The sequence below is a fragment of the Antrostomus carolinensis genome, unplaced genomic scaffold, assembly GCF_000700745.2.
Source record: "Antrostomus carolinensis isolate BGI_N321 unplaced genomic scaffold, ASM70074v2 scaffold3412, whole genome shotgun sequence".
Classification (NCBI taxonomy): domain Eukaryota; kingdom Metazoa; phylum Chordata; class Aves; order Caprimulgiformes; family Caprimulgidae; genus Antrostomus; species Antrostomus carolinensis.
Genome location: NW_010300058.1, coordinates 1 through 21,169, shown reverse-complemented (window position 1 = coordinate 21,169; position 21,169 = coordinate 1). Strand labels below are relative to the sequence as shown.

The following is a 21,169-nucleotide window of genomic DNA, read 5'->3' as shown; positions in this document are numbered from 1 at the left end:
CTTCCCATGGTAACTTCATGAGGGACAGGCATTTGGACATGAGCACCGAAGAGCTCTGCTCTCACTCCCTTCTGCCAGATGAACATCCCAGGCTCTTGGCTGCCAGGACATTCGTGCCCATCTGCTTGCATGGCACGGTGCCCGCTCACAAGTTGTCAGACAATTTCACGGGTGCCAAGAGCCTGGATTTGAATAGGTGGCCTGGATTTGCTGCAAAGCCCATCTCTTCTGCACAGCCTTGCCAACTGCTAACAGAGCAGGACCTGGCTGTGCTCACACCGCCCGGAGCTGCGGACTCGCTCCAGACTGGCACTGCCTCGCGGTACCACAGCACGAGAGCGGAGGCTTCACCGCGGCTTCAGGTGAAGCATTAGTGCCCTGAGTGCTACAGAAGCACAGAAAAAGCAGCTTCTGTACCAAAATATCCAGTGCACACCAAGATAACTTCAAGGCACTGTGATACAATCAGCAGCACAAAAGCCTGACTCTCCGAAGCAAAGGCACAGGAGGAGCAGAAACCCCCACGGGCAGCGACAAGTAGGTCAGGCAGAGCAAAAATGGGCATGTTTTGAGCTAAACTCCCAGTTACCCAGCTCTTGTACCTGGGGTCAGGAGGCTGCAAAGAAAGATGGTTTCAGCTTAGAGCTGGGTCCAGGAAAAGGAAAACGAGGCAGGCAATGAGGAACGCAGGCTCTGCCTGCCTTGGGCACCCTGTGTTGCTGGTGTCAGAGCCCTGAGATGTCAGGTTGGCTGCTGCTGTGGATGGGGGAGACACGGAGGCACGCGGTGGCACTGGGTCCATGCCGAAAGGGACAGCTGCTGCCCGCACCTTGCCCAGGGCTGGCATGAGCCCTCCTCATTGCACCCCATCCTCCTCAATCTTACAGAGAAAAACAGGATTTTGCTGTAAGCTGTCTCTGCCATCGTCAGCCCCAGGAGGCAGAGCTGGCTTTCGAGCCGCAGCATCGCTCTCCCCTCCTCCTGGCTGAGCCTCACTCAGGGCCCTGACACAAACCCTGGGCTTGCAACATGAAAGGCTGAAAAACCTCTGGGTTTTACGCCCCAGGAATTAGATTTTCTGCTTAATAAACCCCTAAAGAATCAGATGCCAAAGAGGTTTGTTTGAAAATTTTGGCTGGATTATCACATCGCAGCAATTCAAATAAGCACAAAATACAGGGAAACACAAATACATTGGGTCAAAATTCTCTTCTTATGTATCATGAGATAGAATCAAACAAAATACAAGTCAGTCATCCTGAAAACTAAAGTAATAATGATTGCTAGACTTTCCCGTATGTCTATAGATTAATTTAACATCTTCATTTCTTTTGCTGCTTCATGCCAGCTTATCAAAGCAAATCAAAACCCATAGACAGATTGTGTGTATCTGTGTGCAACAGTCCTGCTAACTATTACAGGTCTCCATGCATGGCTGTGGCATGATTTGTCCTCTGGCTGGGTGACCACCCCTGCATGAAGAATTTGGACCACCGATTAGCAAGGTTTACAGAAGAGGCTTGAAGTCCTAACAGGATCAGTTGGATGCTGCTGCTGAGAACAGTATCTGGCTTATGTGCTGGTTTGGGGTATTTTATTATCCATAGCACATAATCCAGCACTTTAAACTGCTTCTATTTACAACAGTTTTGCTGTCCCCCCGCTACTCTCCAGCTCCCACACATTTGCAGACACTATTTACTCTGAGTTTCTGCTACTTCTTCACATGCAAATGAGTCTTTCAGGCTTTCTCACTTTTATTTACCCACACGCAGAACCTTACAATAGGGTGGAAGATTGGAAGTTAATAAGAAAAGTACTAGCACTATTGAACCAGACACTGGAAAAAAAAAAAAGAAGTCAGAAATGCCCAGCATGTCCTAAAGCTGTGTTATTAACAGCTATTATGGCTATTTCAAACACACTTTTTTTGTTTGTTTACAGCAGTGCATCACCAATAGCACTGTACCAAGGGTGTAATTTTGATATGCACTAGGCACTCTCTCACAAGTCTCTCAGCTTTGCCAAAACCTTCCTGTCTCGACCTGCAAGATACTCTTACTTCAGTTGTGGGTCTCTTCTGAACACCACCCAGCTTTCCCATCATCACTGACCACAGGACTGTGTCACCTGAACCGGTGACAAAGTTGGACGTGGGTCCTCAGCCACTACATGCTGTTCCATCAGACCCATTTCACTGCTGCTTATCTCCTGCCCCTTCCAATAGCCACCAGCCTTAACTCAAGAAGCCTGCAGAAATGTTGAGATCTTTAACAAGCTGGGTGCTAGGAGAGCAAACACACTTTAAAGAAATCTCAGCACGAGTGGCCAAATTCCCATCTGCATCCTCCAAAGTGCTGGGGACCCCTAGAGCTATCCCTGTGTGAGGTACACACCAGGGGCAGAGGGGGAGGAATTTAGCTCCATAAAAGCTCCAAAAATAATCCCTTCCAAGGGGCAGATCAGCATGGCACAACTTGTCTCCAGGATAAAGCTGTCTGTGCTGCTCCAGAGAGAAAACAGCTTCAGCCTCCAGTTTATGCCACAAGCCTTGCACAAATCATTTTGCCTCCCCAAATTTCAGTCTCTTGAGCCTAGTTTAAGGATTGTAAATTGTAGAGAAACGGAGAAAAATTCCCATGAAATATTTCAGGGTAGCAATATCTGCATATCCCATTGAAAACATTTCAGACACATTTTTTTGCTTAGATTTACTAAGGACATCTTACCTCACCTACACCAATGAGTCCCCTGTGTGCCGAGCCCCGTCACTTATCAGTAAATTACAGGTTATGCATTTCATGTCAGCTCTTCCCTCAATAATGTTTGCTGCTTTTCTGCACTGCTGATACAGGGTAAAATGTGTGAAATAAGAAACTGAGGAACTGAAAGCAGGTCTCTGAGTAAAAGACAAAACCACAGGACTGCATTTCTTGGTATGCAGAAAATTAAAATTAAGAAGTAGCTTGATTAAAATCAGACACTGAAGATGCTTCTTGCCTAATACACTGTGGTAACATGTAAAAAAAAAAAAAATTATAGCTGCTGCAATAACTGGCTTTTAAAGAAAAAATAAACACTAAAATGTCTGTTCCTGAAGACTAATTGGTAGGATTCTATAAATGCTTAGAAAGAAGATGGCTAATCAAGCAGAGACACTTCACTACTATAAAACATGACTGCCCACTCAGCTCTCCCTTTAAAAGGTGTAAAGGGGCAGGTGCAGTCAGTACCTGTGGCCATTTGTGTCTGTGTAAGACAAAACCAAAAATAGATATTAAGTATCATGTTATCATCTGCTGGAGAAACCCCAACACTGAATTATTTGATTGATGTTTCTGTGACCTGAGGAGTGAAGTCTCCTCCTGCCAGGAGCTGGAGATGCCATGGAGAATTTGGCAGAGAGGGATTTTGGGGAGAGTTCACCAGCAGCGGTGGATGGCCAGGAAGTGGGATGGGGCTGAACCCCAGAGATGTGGCGATATCCAGTGAATCAGCCCTGGTTTGTTGGGGAAGGTCTGTTCCCTCCCACCGCAGGGATTTGTATTATCCTGTCCTGGCTCAGAGCAGCTCCTGCCGGTCTCCTGGAGAGGACAACCCAGGGCAGCTTGGCTCAGCACAGCACAACAGAGCTGATGCAGAACAAGCGGGAAGGAGGTTTGATTTCCTCTTCCTGGCTGCCAGTATGGTGAAATGCTGCTGTGACAGATCCCTATGTATCCTAATCTAGATGGACAACCTTTGAGCTACCTGGACTTTGCAGACTTTGACTCTGGGGTCATTTCATAAACATGCTTGCAGAATTTGGGAACAAATTTCTCCTGGGCTGGATGGGATTGATCAATATTTCAGCCAGCAGTTGCTGAGCTGTGGCAAGGGGAAATACAGTGCACAGTGTCAGACAGAGACTGGATTTCATTCCTGTCCAGGGCCATCAGTCAGTTTCAATCCTGATTCAACTCCCCTTGAAGTCACTGCAAATTTTCCAATCTGCATAAATGAGATTTGGACCAGAGGCACTGCTGAGTACTAAAATACAATTTGCATTGAAATACTGAAGGAGTATGATCTGATGAACAGGATTAGTTATAAAAGCGAAAAACAGTTCATGCATAATATATCAGAAGTTAAAGGAGTAAAATACTACATGGCAACCTCAACTGTCCTTATTTAAGACCACATTCAGATCTCATGTACTTTAAATATCAAGTGACATAATTCATCCAGTTTACTCTAGATTTATTCCTGATGTAAGTAAAATCAAATCTGCCTCTCAGTCTCACTCAGGTAAACATTTCAGCAAGAATTTGGAAGGTAAGGATTTGAATGCCCTTAAAAAGCTCAAAATCTCACAGATGAGGTCCACAGACTATCTGATTACCAACTGTTATTTCCAGCAACAAAAAAAAGCATTTCTTCTTCACGATGTAACAAGACAGCACTCCTTACAATTTTAAATTAATCTATAGAAACTGAATACTGGGATTACTAGCTTCAACCTTTACGACCAGTTTATTCAACCTTAGTTCTCCAGTAACATATCCTGTGCAGAACCAGCATTTTCCAGTGACTGGTACAGTAACACAGCTTAAGCCAAGGAACAAAACATAGCGGCTGGTTTGTACTTTGACCAGCGACTGCTCAGTTGGGTTTCGCACAGCACATTCCAGTGTGCTGAAGTGTTAATCCTGGAAGGCTTCTAGCACAGCAGCTACTGTATGCATATCTCACTTCTCTAGCTGCTCAGAGAAAACATTGCAATTTGATTTAATTGCTATGTTGACTTATAACAGTATGTTTATACTGGATGCCTGCCAGCCGAAATGCAACAGGTTTGCAAAATGTATTTCCTCAAAACAGCATGATATGCAATGTAATAAGGAAAGCAATCTTCCAGTGTCCTCGATTCTGAAGTTCATTTCAACTCCTCTGACTTGGAAGCAATGCTACCAATTCGGAAGAATTACACCAGCCTAATTGAGATGATAATCAGGCCTGGGGGCTGCACTTTGCAGGTACAACAGTCACACTGCAGCTTCGGAAAGGGAATATTACTGTAGGAAATGAAAGAGATTAACAGTTTTTTGTATTACGGGAACTGTTTGGCCTACTTAATATCCCTATCAAAAGATGCATTATTTGTTGAGCAATCCTAAAAGGAAATCAAAGAGAAACTTAAAGAACATCGCTAATCCTTTGTCACTGTGACATTTAAAAGCCAGTAGAAAGCTGTGCTTTGCCAATCAAAACAACATTATCTTCCCCATGACCTGGGCTGCTAGATTTCAGCCCATGTCTTTGAGCCAAAAGATATGTTATAGGAAGGTTACAGAAGCTGAAAGGTGAGTGTGCTAGCTTTATTCCTGTAGAGCACTAGTTTTGTACTAGACTGTGACTTATTTTGTGGCTGGCACTGGGATGAGTCATGTCTCTGAGGGCTGCAGGAACCAGGAGATGCTCCCAGTAGGTACCATTATTCCTAGAGCAGTGACTTTCAGGAGGGATAGCAAGGCCAAATGTACAAACAACGTGGTCAGCAGTGTTTGATCAGTTAATGAATAAGATTTAGTGACACAATCACCTGTGATTCAAGGAGACTGGATTTTGCAACCCTAAAAGTCTCTTCTGGCCTGCTATCACCCTGATGCTAATTGGTTCTACTTTATTAAAGGCTTTAACTGTGAACTTCAGCTATGGGAAGAAACAGCGGTGTGGCTCTTACCAATCCTGTACTGTTACTTTTAAAAACAGAAAAAAAAAAAGAAAAAAAGATGTTAAAAATATCAGGCAAAATCTAAAGTTGGAAGAGAACTGCCTTTTATCTCAGTTTCAGTCACAAGTGAGTTCACTAGATACAGTAGTATTTCTTTGAATGGAACAAATAAACCTCAAAGATTTTATAATGAATACCCTTTCTACACATTTCTACAAAGCAGTCTATGAAACTGGGAATGAGAGATGTCATTCTTAAACACATACCACAGGATATTTTTCTCACAACTCCAATAACAAGGTATCATTTTCTGTTTGATCCTATTTGGCTTTTCCATAAGGAACTGTAAAAACTTCTCTCAAAATCCTGGCACCAGCATATGCAAAAGGAATCCTAACACTGACTCTGCTGGAGCAGAATCTCTCCCTTCAAGAATAAAGCCTCAGGAGGAAAAAAAATAGTGTGTTGGTTTTGTTGCTGAGCCAGCTATGTAACTCCACGAACTAGCAGAAACAAAGGGAAACCAAATAAAACTATAAAGTGCATGTTCCTTTTGGACAAATAAGCCCAAAACCCTTGGAAATTTATGGCTCTACACCATCCCTACCTGCTAAGTCATATAGAAAGCTGCAGCTGCAGATATCAGCAATCAGTAAATAAATTTTATTATGCTGTACAATACTAGAACAGTTAGACACACTAATCATGGGAGAAGGGGAGGTTGCTATTTTTTTCCTGTCCCATATGGTAATAATTTCGTATGATTGAACTGTTATGAGCTAAATAAAACTACACATTAACTGCAAGATACATTGCAAATACATTAAATCTTCCCTGGAGTTTTAGCAAATACTCACTTTTTCTATGATGCATTTGGAATTAGTAAAGGAATCTACACTGGGCCATAGGATTTATAAATAGATTTGGCTTCCTCTGCAATACTTTATGGGCAATTATTTCAGAAATGAAGATGCAGAGCCACAAATAAATAAAATAATTGCAGCTGATCAGGCTTTATTTACTGCTATCACATTTCCCTGACTGTTAAGCTTCCCTTCTCTCATTTGCTCCACTAGCCTGAATCAATGAACAGATGAAGAGTTGTCAGTTAATGTCAAACACTGAGCACAAAAGGTGCCAAAGGCAGATTCTGGTTTCCCCATTTCCAAACCCTGCCTGAGCCTTTCTGGAGCTGGCTTGCTCCCTGGATAAATTCAACGTGGAACAGGGAGGCTGGGAAAGGGCAGAGCAAGTCAGATGAGTTCTGCAGGGTTTCAAGCAACTTGCCAGGGAGTACGTTTTGCCAAGACTCTCCTGCAGCAGTTACTGCCAAAGGTCTGGAGACCTGCCCTTTGCTAGCAGATGACCGGTTGTGTCAGGAAAGGGTTTGTGTGGTCTCCCCTATTTGCCGCAATCCTGCTCAAACAGGTATTAATTCACTTTGGAAAATCCTGAGCACAGCTAGAAAAGCAGCCTTCCAGGTAGTTCAAATTAATCAAAACCAGGTAGAGAGACTGGCCTCATGCCTGTATATTACCTTCTATGTACCTCACATCATTCAGCTTTCAGTACTCTGGAATACAGACAGAGTGGGAAACTTCGGATGATCAACTTTCCTTGGGATCAGGCCTGAAATCCTACTGATGCCAACTATATTATCTAAAAAACAGTGTCTCAGTTCAGTCTAACCTAGAGATACAACTCATATTGCCTCCTCTGGCACTGAAGAGATGAAATGAGGCCCCAGTTTTCATCTGCAGCTGGGCACTCAGTACTATTTAATGGCTGTGTTACCTGGGGCTCATGAAAAAGGTTGTTTGTATGAAGAGGCTTAGCAACTCAGGAGAAAGAAAAGCATAATTTCTGCTGCTTTGAAAAGCCATGGAGCTGATAACACAGTAACAACTGAAACACAGAGGATGCACCACATGGAGACATCCTGACTATTCACGAAGGGCTTCCTTCAATGAGCTGATCTCAGAAGTAGCCAGCAGGATGATATTTTAAGGTCCTCAAACTAAAATAATTAGAAAAAAAATGCCCTTTACACCACCAGTCCTGATGACCAGAGATGTCTACCCTTGATCTGTGAGCTCCCTATATCCTCCTGACCTGGGAAGGTGAAGCCAGCTTTGTGAAGCCTGGATTGTAAGGGTACTCTGCAGAAAAGAGGGAGCACCAGAGACAGCCTGGAAGGTGTCTAGGGCCTGAAGAAGGTCCTACAGGAAGAAGTCTAGAAGTGTCATAGCTTTAAAAGCCTTTGTTTGTTTGTTTGTTTGTTTTGTAGTCCCAGGCTTTTTGTATAAAGAAATTATGCTGCAAACTTGTCCAAGAACTTCATCAACAACAGTCCATAAGCTGGTGAAAGATGCCAATGGGACCAGATGCCAAAGGAGCCAGGAAGATTTACATTAGCCGAGCATCTGGCTCCCTGTTCACTGTTATCAGAATGAAGACAAATGCTTGCAAACACCCTTATTCAGAATCACTAATGTGCTACGCGCTGCTCAGCACAAATGCAGCAGCGTTGCCACTGTAAGGTGTGGTGCCTGGGAACACAGCTGCTCAATGCTCTAATGCTGCTTTTCCCAGTGGTGTATGTAATACAAAGAGCAGTGAGAAAATAGGGTGTTGCTGCCCTTCAAATCAAGCAAAGGGAATGATTAAGACATCATTTTCTGTTATTGTTTTAGTGGATGGTAGTAATTGCTTCTATAAAGGAATGTGGCTATACCTCTGTTGTCATCCATCAGCTTGCCAAGGCTGTGTATAATACAGTAGAAACAGTAAACTTTTGATTTGACCTCATTAGCATTCCCAGAATTACAATGTCATACCAATGATAAAGATTGAGATTATCTGCATCTCAGCAAATGGAGAAGAAACAAATCACACACTATGTAAAAAGCCAACAGCACAACCACGATTCTGCCAAACATTTAAAGGCTGCTCAAACCCACCTGGTTCTTAATTTTGCATGTGAGACAGGACATAGTTATGAATTATGCCTATATGCATCAAGCTTGCAGATATAGGGGATGGACCCATGCATTGATGATATGATGATCTGAGCATTTGGGGAGAGAGGGGAAAGGAAGATGTTGGAGTAGATACTCTTTGATACCACCTTCCCTCTGACTTGTCAGTATTAGCTGTGCTTTCTCTGACCTCTCCCAGGCAACCAGTGATCCACTAGAAACGTGCATAAATTTGTGTGCAATTTGGGAAATAACACAGAGGCTCTGGCCTTTGCAAAAATGCCTTGTGTAGCCTGGAAGTTCATAGGATTTCCTTGTGATTCCCAGGATGAATGCACTTAAGGAGGGTTCCTGTTCAAACCTGGGTTGAAGGAAAGTGGGACCAATTATTTTGCCCTTCTGGCAGTCAAATAAGATCAAGTCAAATCTGTATTTGTGTGAAGTCAGTCTATAGCAAAATCTAAAGCAAACCAGGGAATTTCTCAGTCTCCAGCCAGCAGCTTACCCCCTGAGCTGTGCTCCCTGCTATAGCTGTAACACAATGCCAACACATATTCCAAACCACTCATTCTCCATTATTTTCATCTTTTATACACCATCTTAGAGGAAATGAACTGAACTTCCCTACAGTGGGAACAAAAGAAGGAAATTAATTTATTATTCCAGCGGTACCCTTGACACAGATACTAAGTAGCTTCATTAAACACTTTGCAGCCCTGAGTGTCTTTGCTAAACCCTCTACAATAAGCACAGAGTCATTTTCGTTATTACAACACAAACATACAGGTCAGGATTCAGAACTCATTTACATCTGCTTTGTATCTGAATAACTTCCCTCATCTCAATGGTATCTGGGCAGGCACAAATCAAGGCTGCATCATCCCAGTCCTCCCTTTCCCTCTAGATTCATTACCTTGCAGTACCACTCTCAGATAAACTCATTTTCACAGAGTCAGCACAGTCACAGCCAAGTGACTAGTACAACCCTTTTATCCAAACAACAATAAATCAATGGATTAAATTATAATTTATCAGACAAATACTATTTAGTTCTTCCCAAAGCTGTTCTGAACCATGTCTCTTGTCTGGTCATATTCCAGAGGAACACTGACACTAGATACAGCTCAGACCTACGGAGTAAGTTTATATAAGAAAGAAATGCTGAGAACATCCTGTATGTATGAAAGGAGATTTCACAGAGATCAGAGTGAGCAACATTCCTGAGAACACTGTAATGTAACTGAATATTCCTCAGTATCTCTTCCAAAGCCAAGTCTAGCCGGGCAAGGTTTCAACAGCCCCTGAAGCTCTACCTTCAGCAGCAAGCCTAGGGAACCATACACACTAACCTTGAGAGATACTGTAGCAAACTTATAACAGCTTAGAAAATGGTAACAGGCTATTCCACCGTAATTTCACTTTAAAACACTTTTTTACTTACTTCATTGGTTTGAACAATGCTTGTCCATAGTTCTGGAACGTCATGATCAGCTTCAGCTGAGTGCCTCCTGATTTCATCGCTGTGGGATAAAAACAAAACTGCTTTAAAATGCTACATGTGGATCTACTTACATTCAGCTTCCTTGAAACAAAATCATATATCTTTTGCTCTGTATTAGATTCAGCACTGCGGTATCTGAGCACCAAGCAGGGTAATCCTAACTGGACAAGAGATTATTCAGCAGGTGCAGAGTACACGGGAAGGCTCTGAGCTGCTGACCAGGACTAAAAATGGATTGTACTCCCTGACATGTCTTTGTTTTCTTCAACTGGGCACAGGCAGAACCAGTATGGGCTCCATAAGCACCCTAATTAAACAGCATGTATAGGAACAGACCATTGCAGCCCTGTTTTCTCCATCTGCAATTGCTTTTGGACTTCTACTAACAGGGACACACATTGGGAAAGGAGATGGGGTGCTTTTGAAGACAACTGGAGCTGGGATGTACAGTCCAATGCGCAGCAGACATTTCCATATTTAAAAATATGAGCGGATACTATAGTAATCTCTGATCTCTGCTGCAATTTTAATAATTGTTGCTGAGCAGCAGAGATATGTAAATTCATCAGCTCTATGCACAATGGATATGTATCCAAGCCCATCCATTAACTTCAAGGGATCCCAAGGTGGCTTGTATATGACAGTGGAGCTGTGCAGAGCAGGTTGCTGGCTCTGCTGGGAGGGTAGGAGAGGACACGTGGAGGCGGTCCACGCTGCACACCAAGGGACATCTTTGCTCAAATATTAAATGAGCTCAGTTCCCAGTTGAGAGCCAGTGTGAATTTAAGACTGACATTTACTCATACCAGTTTGAACAATTTTGACAATATCATGTTAACAGATGTTAAAGCATTTTTAAAGTCAGTGAACTTTTTTATATATAAGAATTCATAAAAATGCATTTTACTTGATAATAAGGTTACTTTAAAAAGATAAATATATACTTTGGCAAACCAGCTGCTTTTCTACCATCTACCAGTCAAAACTGCTCTGAATAAATGAAATGACCTACACCCTGACTCCTTAATTCACCTCTGTGTTCGGAGAGACAGGCCATGGCACTCATGTCTGTCTGGATGAGTCAGTCCTTTAAAAATGCTTCCTACAAGTGATCAGATAATCAATCCCTTTCCTTACGGTTCTGACAAAACCTGTGTCGACTGGAGAGCTAAATAAATGTCAAGTTACCTTGCTCTGCAGCTGCCCTTGTTCCACCTATATAGTTTGTACATTTTTTTTCTCTAACCAATGCCATTAGCTGCACATCCTTTTAATTACTCATATCTGTGCATTATTACTGACAGGTCATCAGCTCTTTTTCAGCACTTGTAATCTATATTTTTGCAACAAAATGCTATGCAAATCTGGTCAGTGTAATTATACTTCCCCTAGAATAAAATCCCTCCTGCCATGCTGTTTTGCTGACCCCAGCCTTCTCTTGCATTTCCAGTTTATCCCAAAGGAACAAATAAATAATTAGAAATTAAAGGGCGTTACATAACTTGCACTGAACAGGTAAAGCAGAAGCACATGTCTTTCACATATTAAACTCCCTCTCTTGTGCAGAGCAGGTCAGTTGATCTGCACCTGAGGAAAGGAGAAGCATTAGACCTTTTTATACCCAGCAGCAATCCTCCAGCCAAAAACCTACATGTGCTGCCCTAGGACCATCCCAGTCCAGCTATGCACTCTGGAAACACTCCTGGTTAGTCTGGACAGCAAACAGGGGGCTGGAGCTGCCCTTGCCTCATGCCCACAGGGACCTGTGGCCATGCCCAGGACAAGTCTCCACCACCTTCCCTGCCCAGATGCAGCCTAAAGCGTGGGGTTTGCCCAACCTGTATTTGTGTCTCTGTTCATGTGGGCTATCTCCACTTAGGTCAGTAACATCAGCCTCGGTACCAAAGGGCAGAATTGCCTCCTTTCTGTCAGACAGAACCCTCCCCACCTCCACAACCTCAACATAGTTGCTTGCAGATTGTTTGCACCAACTGAAGAGTGAATGTTTTTCTCTAAAGTTTATGTAATTTATGCTTCTTCATTCAATTCTGAGGAGCTCAGCACTCAGAGATTGGGTCCTTCTCCTATGTAAGTAGGCACAAAGTATAGCAAAGATCCTGTAAGCCCATCAGAGAAAAGGGAAGGAGAGAACCTATTCTGAGTTATGGCTGGGAAGCCAAGCATTTGGGAAATGATATCAATGCAAAGAAGAAGAAAAAAGTATGTTCCAGCATGGCCTTTTCTAAGCACAAAGTTTCAGATACACTAAGAGAACGGGTTTCTCAGTAAATTGAAGCCACTTGACAGATAATGATTTTGTTAGCAGCCGAACTCCACAATGAGTGTGTCATCACCAAAGCAGGGAAATGTATGAAGAAGATTAACAATTCAGAATAATTCTTCCATGAGACACAAAAGCCTGGTTTCCTGTCAGAAGGAATTGAGCTAAACTAAGACAAAAGCATCTCCCTGGTCTTTTTAGATCCATCTTATTGTATTGCCTTAATTGGTTGCAATAGTAGTCTCAACTAAACACAAGTTTTGCTGGCATGTTGTCCCTCCACTGCTGCTAGGAGCTTTGGAATTCCCCAAACCAGAGGACGACATTGGCTGGAACAGTGTCCCATCATGCCTTGTGGTAGGGCATGCTGGAAGCCACATGCATCATGAACAGCAACCCATGCCAGAGCTTCACGTTGGCTTCTCCCCATATCATCCAGACTTCCGTGCAGATATTCCCACTTTGGCTGCTTGTTCAGTGCCACAGTTGTGCTGGCCAGGCTGAAGGTGGTTCAAAGCCACTCTCCAGACTAGTCAAATATTGTAATCCCTGCAGAGAGGGAAACACCTGAGCTTAGACTGTCCTTTTGGACTCAACAAAACCCTTCATGCACCTCTAAACAAAGCAGACTTGGGAGCAGTCCCGGGTGCCCAAATCTTGGGAGTGGCAATGCCAGAAAAGAGCTGATCTCACTGGAGATGATTCACTCAGATCTCTACGTCAGACTACTTCCCTTGTCCTAACTTAGCATTACATCTGCCTACTGGCTTCCCTTTCATTTTCTGAGCTGTATTCCTTCAGGAACCCCCTTTCCTGCTCAGACCTCAGTTAAACATGTCCCTCTGGCCATTATGGCCAAACAGCAGGAGCCTCGTCATCTTCCAGAAGCTTATCCCAAACAAACACTCTTTGCTTATTTAGAGATGCCCTTGTCCCTTCACCTACTGCCCATAGGAATGTTTCTGAAGAACTGATAATACCCAGAAGCAGCATATAAAATTTTCCAAGCAATTGGAGGATGCTACACCACTGCAGTCTGTCATGTCCACAATCAGCAGGCTTAGTTATTTTTAAGAAGCCCATGCAATGTAAGGCTGTACTGACTCCAAGGGAAACTCGAGTCATGCTCTGAACTGAATTCCTTTTTTTTTTTTTTTTTTTAAGGTTTCTGAATATACTGTAACATCACAGGTCATGAACAGCTCTGTAAAAGACTTTATAAATCTGCTAGCTCCCAGCAGGTACCTCAAATCAAGTCTCATACAGCTCCTGGATGTACTGGCACAGTGTTAAAAACAAATCCCAATACAATCATTACTTTCTATCTTCGGGCAACTCAAAGCCTTTCTTTCCCTCCCAAAGTAGAAGGAAATGGAAAGCAGTATTAACCTTTCCTGTTAACCCAGTGCAAGGGCTTTCAGGTGCGAACAGAAATCTTCCTAGTTTCAAGAGGCTTTGCAAAAAATTCCCTGAGATATCTTCTTGCTTGAATGTCTGTGGGATTAGTCTTGTCCAAATACCAGTGAACGTGGTTGGATTCCTTCTGTTTTCTCTGATAGACTTTGGATCAAGCTTCCAAAAATCCCTTCTCCATGTACATCCATGAGCCTGTTGTCACGGCCACATGCCATGTCTGCTACCTTGTGCCCTCACCAATACAAGACCTGAATTCCCCTCCTGATCCTCAGACACCATCCAATAAAAAAGATGCACGACCCATCGTATCTTTTTATAACTTCATGCTACAGTTTCTGACTCTCTCTTCTAAAGCATCTGGTACTAACCCAGTAGAGACCCAATGTTGCCCAAAGGGATTTGACCCCAAAGGATTTGGAATTTGAACTGATCTGGCTTTCCAGCTCCTCTGTTTTGCTGCAGGATAGCCTTCATCCTACTGGCTTCTCTAGACCATGTGGTCTTGTGATGGAGAGTGAGAGTCCCAACAGGATCTCTGAACTTGGCTTTTGGTCAGAATCCAACAAACATTTCAAAATGTATTTAATTATGTAATACTAATGCCTGAGATCCAGTCAAAGCCTGGGATGCAGTAACATCTGAAACAGAACACATTCAGACCCATTTTGGATTCCTATTTATAGATCAAGCTCAAATCTAACAAAAACATGTTGATTAGCTTTAACAAGTAATACTCTGCCCTAGGCTAGAGACATGGCCCTCTTCAAGCTGTAAAGGACACATTTCAAAACAAATTCAAGCCCTCATCATCTCTTAATTTGTTCTTGTTCAGCCAATTCTGCTAACTTGTTTTTAAAGACCTTTCTTGGTTTAGTCAAGAGAGTAAAAGACTTCTGGAAGGGAAGAGATCTGTGAAATCATTCAGAGGCTTTGTTATACATTTTAAGTCCCCTCCTTTCATCTGGAATTGTACATTAAATCAATCTGTTGACTCTTGGCAGATTCATTGTTTTCTTATACAGTAAATCAATGGTGCTACATTTCATTATGTTTTTCACACGTTCTCAACAGCACTTTTTCCCTTCCTTTGGATGAGATTTTTATTATTTCCTTTAGCACTAGAATTTAGGTTCAATATGTAGCATCTTGTCTTTCTCTTTTTTTTTTTCCTGACTTGAAGCAGAGTCCACCTTAGTTAACTGCAGCGTTTATTCACTATGTGAGTAATCTTGGGTGCTTGTTTTCTAATTACTGCCTGTACAAACTGAAGGCATCGCCGGTTCAGAAATGAACTCAGTCAGATAATGTTTCCAAACCTTTTCAACCAGAGAATTTAAAGAATCAAAAAATAAAACCCAACTAAACACAGGAATCATAAAAGCCTATTCTGCTCACAGGCAATCCCACAGCACAGCTCCTCTGCACAGCAGCACAAGGAAGAGCAAGACCACACTGCTTCTACAATGCACCAGGCCATATTTGTTGTTAAAATGCTGACAGTGCTGCCACAATTATGCACAGACGTCTTGTAAATATGTAAGAAAATAGCTAACTATGGTTATTTATGCATGCAATAAACAGTTAGAAAAGGCAAAGGAAATGTGCAATTGCCTGTGCATGTGCTGCTTCTCAAAACTGGGTTTCAGTGTTCAGTGGAAAAACAATTCTCTCTAGGCTCCTCTTTAGGGCAGGAGGAAATTTTCAGTGAATTAAATCAAATTAAGAGCTATCCCTTTATGCTGAAGAAAATGAATAGGAAAGATATATATTGATGCAGGGCACAGAATAAATACATCCTCAGCTTGAAAGCTCTGGGTAACCCTGTCCTTTTCAAGGCCAGCTCTAGGTGTCACTGTGGGAGCTGAATGTGATGCTCTTTCCCATCCATGGATTTGTTCCATTTAAACTTTAACATCAAGAAAATGTCACCTTGGTGCTCCCTGCTCTTGGGAATTGCTTCTGTCACCGCTTTCATTTTAAAATAACACTGCACGTTACAGAGTCGTGTGAGTGGTTCTGATAGATGGCAGGGGATCAATCTGGTCACCACTTTCCTCCATAAATAATGCAAGCTCAGCAGAGAAATTACAACGTGACCAAGAAAGCTGTTTAGCTGCAGTTTGGATCTAATTACTGTAGGTATCAAGAACCCACACAGCAAATCACCTAATTCTATTAGAGCCAAAGCAATCTGAACACTGGGAAGAAACTGGATAAAGCAATATCCCATTTCATCTAATGCATGTAAGCCTGTATATTTAATTGTCCTGCTTGCAAGAAGAAGCCTGAAGATCAGGCCTTATGGAGTTATCCATTTATTTTATACTTCTAATCTGGCGTCTTTGCAGCTGCCTTAAAAAAAAGAAAGCAAAAAGCAAAACAACAAAAATTTGCCATTAAAAAAACCTGACAAATTAGAAAATACGCAGGAATATGCAAAATAATGTAACAACCCTATAAATGTCCTTTGGAAAAATATATTGCTCTCTATTAATCAGCTTACATGCTTTGAATCTTTGCTGCTGCTCTGCAGTAAAACTGAAAAGTGGCAGGTATTATTTTAAAGCATAAATTTTTAAACACCCAAAGAATTTGCAACACACAGCAAGAGATGCTGCATTGTGTAAAAAAAAAAAAAAAAGTCTATTAACAATATGCTCTTTCTTGCTTTGCCAACTGACTGAAAGCTCTTGAATCCGCACAGAGGCAGGCAGTGGATGCTACCAGCAAAATTCAGATCCTGGCATCTCTACATGTCCCTGTCCATTTCCATATCCTTGGTTTTAGACTGGGATTTATGTGTAGGAATCATTCCCTGTCAGTTCCCACAGCGACCGGTACCAAATGTACCTCATGTTCTAGTTTATGGAAATTATACTGAATCATTAACAGAAACCATGGTGCTCTGGTTTTGTTAGGGGCATAAGAGGCCCTACCATGCTCTGAAGAGCCTTGTTCAAACATTAACAGAGAGATAATCCCATAGGAAATTGCTAATAACAATCATAAATCTTCCTCTGTGGTCCCGTGGCCCTTTCCTCCCGTTGATCTGAAAGCTCTATCAAAATCATAATTAATGAAAACCTCACGACACATCTATATGACACATTAGGTGAAATCATGGCCCCAGGGAAGTAAATGGCAAAACTTCCACTTACATCATCGGGGTCAGGATTTCACTCCTATTTTTTATAACCATTTTGCTGCTACATCAACTGAAACATAGAGAGGTTAAGCAACATGCCCAGAAGCACAAGTGAAGATCAAGCCAGAAGATCAAGTGAAGAGTGAGTTCTAAACAATTATGTCTTATTCCTACCTCCATCATATTCTCCCACCAGCTTCTACATCCCTACACCAACCTTAACCATCCCACTGCTCTGCAGAAGTGACAGACTTCACAGCTCAAACACTGCTCTCCTCCTGCACAGACAACACCGCTGAGCTCTAGAGTGTTGAAGAGGTAAATAGAGATCGATACGCTCAGCAGCCATGCAGTACAAAACACCGCTACGGCCACTGCATTTTGTGTAAACCTCAACAGATGAGCCAGGAGATGGTTTGGTTGAACAGCATCTCTGTACAGAGCTGGGGACAGCCTGGTCACTGCCTGGGGCACTGCTGCTCTCTGTGCGGGGCAGGGAAGGGCACAGCCTCCATCTTTTCCTCCTTGATGGATGTGCTCAAGGAGCAATGCTAACACATGTGTTACAAAGTGCTGGCTCAGTCCCCGTTCACATGTGTCACTAATATTCCAGAAATTGCTTGGTATTAAGGGGAGAGGTCAGGAAAGGTGAGGGCTTTGTCAAGGAGAAAATCACCCAGGCCATGTCCATATGGTGCCCTCGCTACCCTCCAGCACAGGCCAGAGGAACACGGGCAGAGCCTGCTGCCACCTGTGGTGTCACATCTGAGCTAGAGAAGGGACAATACATGGAGTTCAAATACATATGAGCTCCTTAATTAATCATTCTGAAACAGAGTTTTGAGGACAGTAAACCCATCACAGGATGATAAATGAGCCTGTGTTTGTCCTCTTTCATGAGGTAGGTGTCCACCGGACCCTTGCATCCAAAACGCAGGATGGCACCTGGGTACCACAAACTGCTTTACCCCAAATTCTGCCCCAGCAGAGCTCAGAGAAGAGCCTTGTGCCAAGTACCAGAGGGCAGCTCGATTCACACAGGCGAAGCTCTCCTGTGGCAACCTGCATTTTACACCTACTCCATCCGGATCAGGTAAATCAGCCCACTCCTGATGACCAAGAACCTCCCTTACTCCTGTTCAGCAGCTGCTATGATTTACCCGATGGAAAATGCAAACCTTAGGGCTGCGTGTGCTATTCTCTCTTCTCGCACAGGCCATTTCCTGCTGAAGCCAGGGGAATTTTTTGCCTTGCAGGGTTAAAGACCTGCTGACCTCATCCCATGGTGCCAACTCCCCATCAGCACTTTTACAGAGCTCCTGCTATTTCATCCCTCTGAAACGGACTTCGCAACTCTGTGGTCAGCGTAAGTAACTTCATTTTCTGTGTGGCCGACGGAAACCGCTGGCTATGTTGCAGGTTTCTACCTCTGGAAACCACGGGGTGTGCATTTGTTTAGTAGCCCCAGGCTTTCATCTGGGGTTATGTTTTTTTTTTCTTTTTACCCTGTGCAGCGACGCTAAGTAACTTCATTTTCTGTGTGGCCGACGGAAACCGCTGGCTATGTTGCAGGTTTCTACCTCTGGAAACCACGGGGTGTGCATTTGTTTAGTAGCCCCAGGCTTTCATCTGGGGTTATGTTTTTTTTTTCTTTTTACCCTGTGCAGCTACGTTGCTAAATTTAAGGAGACACACGTTGTCATTAAACAACCCTGGAGAAAAGCCCCAAACTGTGTCACCTTGTTTAACCAGAGCCAAAGGTTGACATGGGCACATCCCTGTTGTGGATCTACAAGCAGGATAAACAAGAGCTGAACTCTGCTTGGCCTGGAGCTCCCAGCGTGATGCTCGGGGAAGCTGCAGCTCCGCAGAGCCCTGTGGTACCGGATGCTCCCGCAGCCATCGCTGCAGGTCAGCTGCCTCTCTCCTTCCTTGGGAAGACGAGCGCTGCCAGACACAGCCTTTGAAATAATAATCAGCTAATAATACAAATCTAGCTCATGGAAGATGCTAGCTGCTTTTTGCCATCCTTTTTTTTTAGTAACATATTTATTTTAAAGAACTGAATAGGGCACTTTCAGCCTGATTGTGACTAAAAGATCTCATGAATGGGGTTTGCCTTGCTGCAGACTTTTCAGTTTTTCAGGTAATACAGAGCTGGCAATATCTCTTTATGTGTAACAGGGAAAATGAGCGTAGAACTCGGGAAGCAATGTTGTAGGCACACCGGAGAGAAGCCATACAAAATCTTCATTAACATTCAAACAGCAATGAGATCCTGAACAATAAGCAAATAATCATAAAAAATTATAGATACCCGAACATACCAACACTGGTTATCTTTTGGGAGACCAGGTCTTGCAGTAAAGCCTCAATTGCAGGATTATGTCTGGAATACAACTCGTACCGATTAATGCCAATGTGGAATTTTAACCAGTTTGGGTAGGAGTCTACGGAGGTTTCTCCAGTTGGCAAAAATTCTTCATTATCTTCATTTTGCCTACCACCAAAAAAAAAAAAAAAGAACAAGACAACAAAAACCCAAAAATTAGGAGAAAGAAATGATGTTACAGTTTGTAACAGGCATCAAGAAACAGGGCTGCAAAATGTGACAACTTGGAAAAGTAAAGCACCACAGAGGCGGGAGAAGTCCCCAGTTTGTCCCTGCGCACCAGGAGCCCACTCCCACCCGGGGATAAAGGGGAGATGAGATGGATTTTCACCTCCACTCTTCATGTCTGATTTAAAGCCCATGGAATTGAGAAGCAAAATTCAGAGTGACATCACTGAGCGTTAGCAGAGGCCCTTATATAACAGAGCTGCAAGTTCTGTCTTGTGTTTAGGTTGTATTATGTCGCACACGTCTTTTACAAGTTTGACCCCAATGACAGCATCATCCTGAACTTTTCTTTAACAGGGACCTGGGTCTGGAAACTGAGAGTGCAGCAGTAACCTGACCTGCTGTACCAAATGCTCACAGTCTCTCTTCTTTATTAAACAAACAAACAAACAAACAAAATTACAGAGAACGGGCAGAAACTGGATTACTCTGAACTGGTTGCTAAAGAGTAACTCTGGATGGTTTTGCCTCGTCCCTAGCAGTAGGGTACTATTACAGAAAAGAATTGTTAAAATGACTTTTTAACTCCTAAATCTCACATTAGTTCTGTGAACTTTGGCTGCAGCCACTAAGGAAAATACGTACAACAGGCAGCGGCATTGTGGGTATTAGTGATAATTTCATTCTTCACTTACTGGGTACACTATCATGATCAAGAAGTCCTCTGCACTTTCAGTCACCTCCAGATGTTCACACAGTTGTGACGCTTTTTTTTTTTTTTTTTCTCTTAGAGAAACCTGAACTTTTTCAGGTTATTTTACTTCAAAGTCAGTTTTGATTATTAAATGGAAGGGGCCTGGACAATGCACATGCTTGTGGGGTGGAAATCAGAAATATTTATCCTCTCTTTCTAAAGGTTTAGATCATGCTGGCTGCTTTGCAGCTTGACAGAGCTTTTGCACGGTACAATGCAGCTGTTTAAACACTACAGTGTGTTTGGAAGAGGGTGCTGTTGTATTAGACAAGCCTTTTGATTTTTCAGTCATTTAAATTTCTCAGCATTTCTTACAAGCCAGCAGGGCATACAATTCAGAGGGGCAACTAACTGCTTTGAAGGCTGGAGAGCAGCAGAGGTGCTAGGACACTGGGAATTAATCAAGGGTGAAAAACGTAGCAAAGATCAAATCCCCAAGGCAGAAATACCTGCTAGGATGAATGCCTTTGTGATAGCAGACCTAAGGTCTATTAACATTAACTTTTTTCCAAAGGTTAATATCTAAGTTCATGTCTTACTGCCTGGTGTCACTGCTTAGCCCCTACCCCTCTGGGTGGGAGAGGAGGAAGGTGCTGGCGCTCCCCCCTCCTTCTTGCACAGTTTTTCCAGCAGCATCTGCCTCTGGCTACAGCCGGAGATGGGATATGGGGCATATGGAGCCTTCGGCCTCAGTTCTCCAGCCTTCTCATGCTCCTGTGTTTATTCTGTATTTCATCACATTTGGCTTTTTTTGAAGGAACACAACTGGTCAAGCCTGTGTACGATTTCTCTTTTTCCTGGTGACACCGAATCCGTCTCTT

At 42.9% G+C, this 21,169-nt stretch overlaps 1 protein-coding gene across 1 annotated transcript in view; it reads right to left on the bottom strand.

The window, feature by feature from the left end:
• FAM20C (FAM20C golgi associated secretory pathway kinase) overlaps nt 1-19,534 on the bottom strand; it is a gene marked incomplete at its 5' end in the record, with an annotated part of 55,819 nt that extends 36,285 nt beyond the window's left edge. Inside the window, 2 exons of the mRNA XM_010162984.1 lie at nt 10,133-10,211; nt 19,362-19,534. Coding sequence (XP_010161286.1) covers nt 10,133-10,211; nt 19,362-19,534 — 252 coding nt within the window. The remainder of the gene's footprint in view (nt 1-10,132; nt 10,212-19,361) is intronic.
• Nucleotides 19,535-21,169: the final 1,635 nt, after the last annotated feature.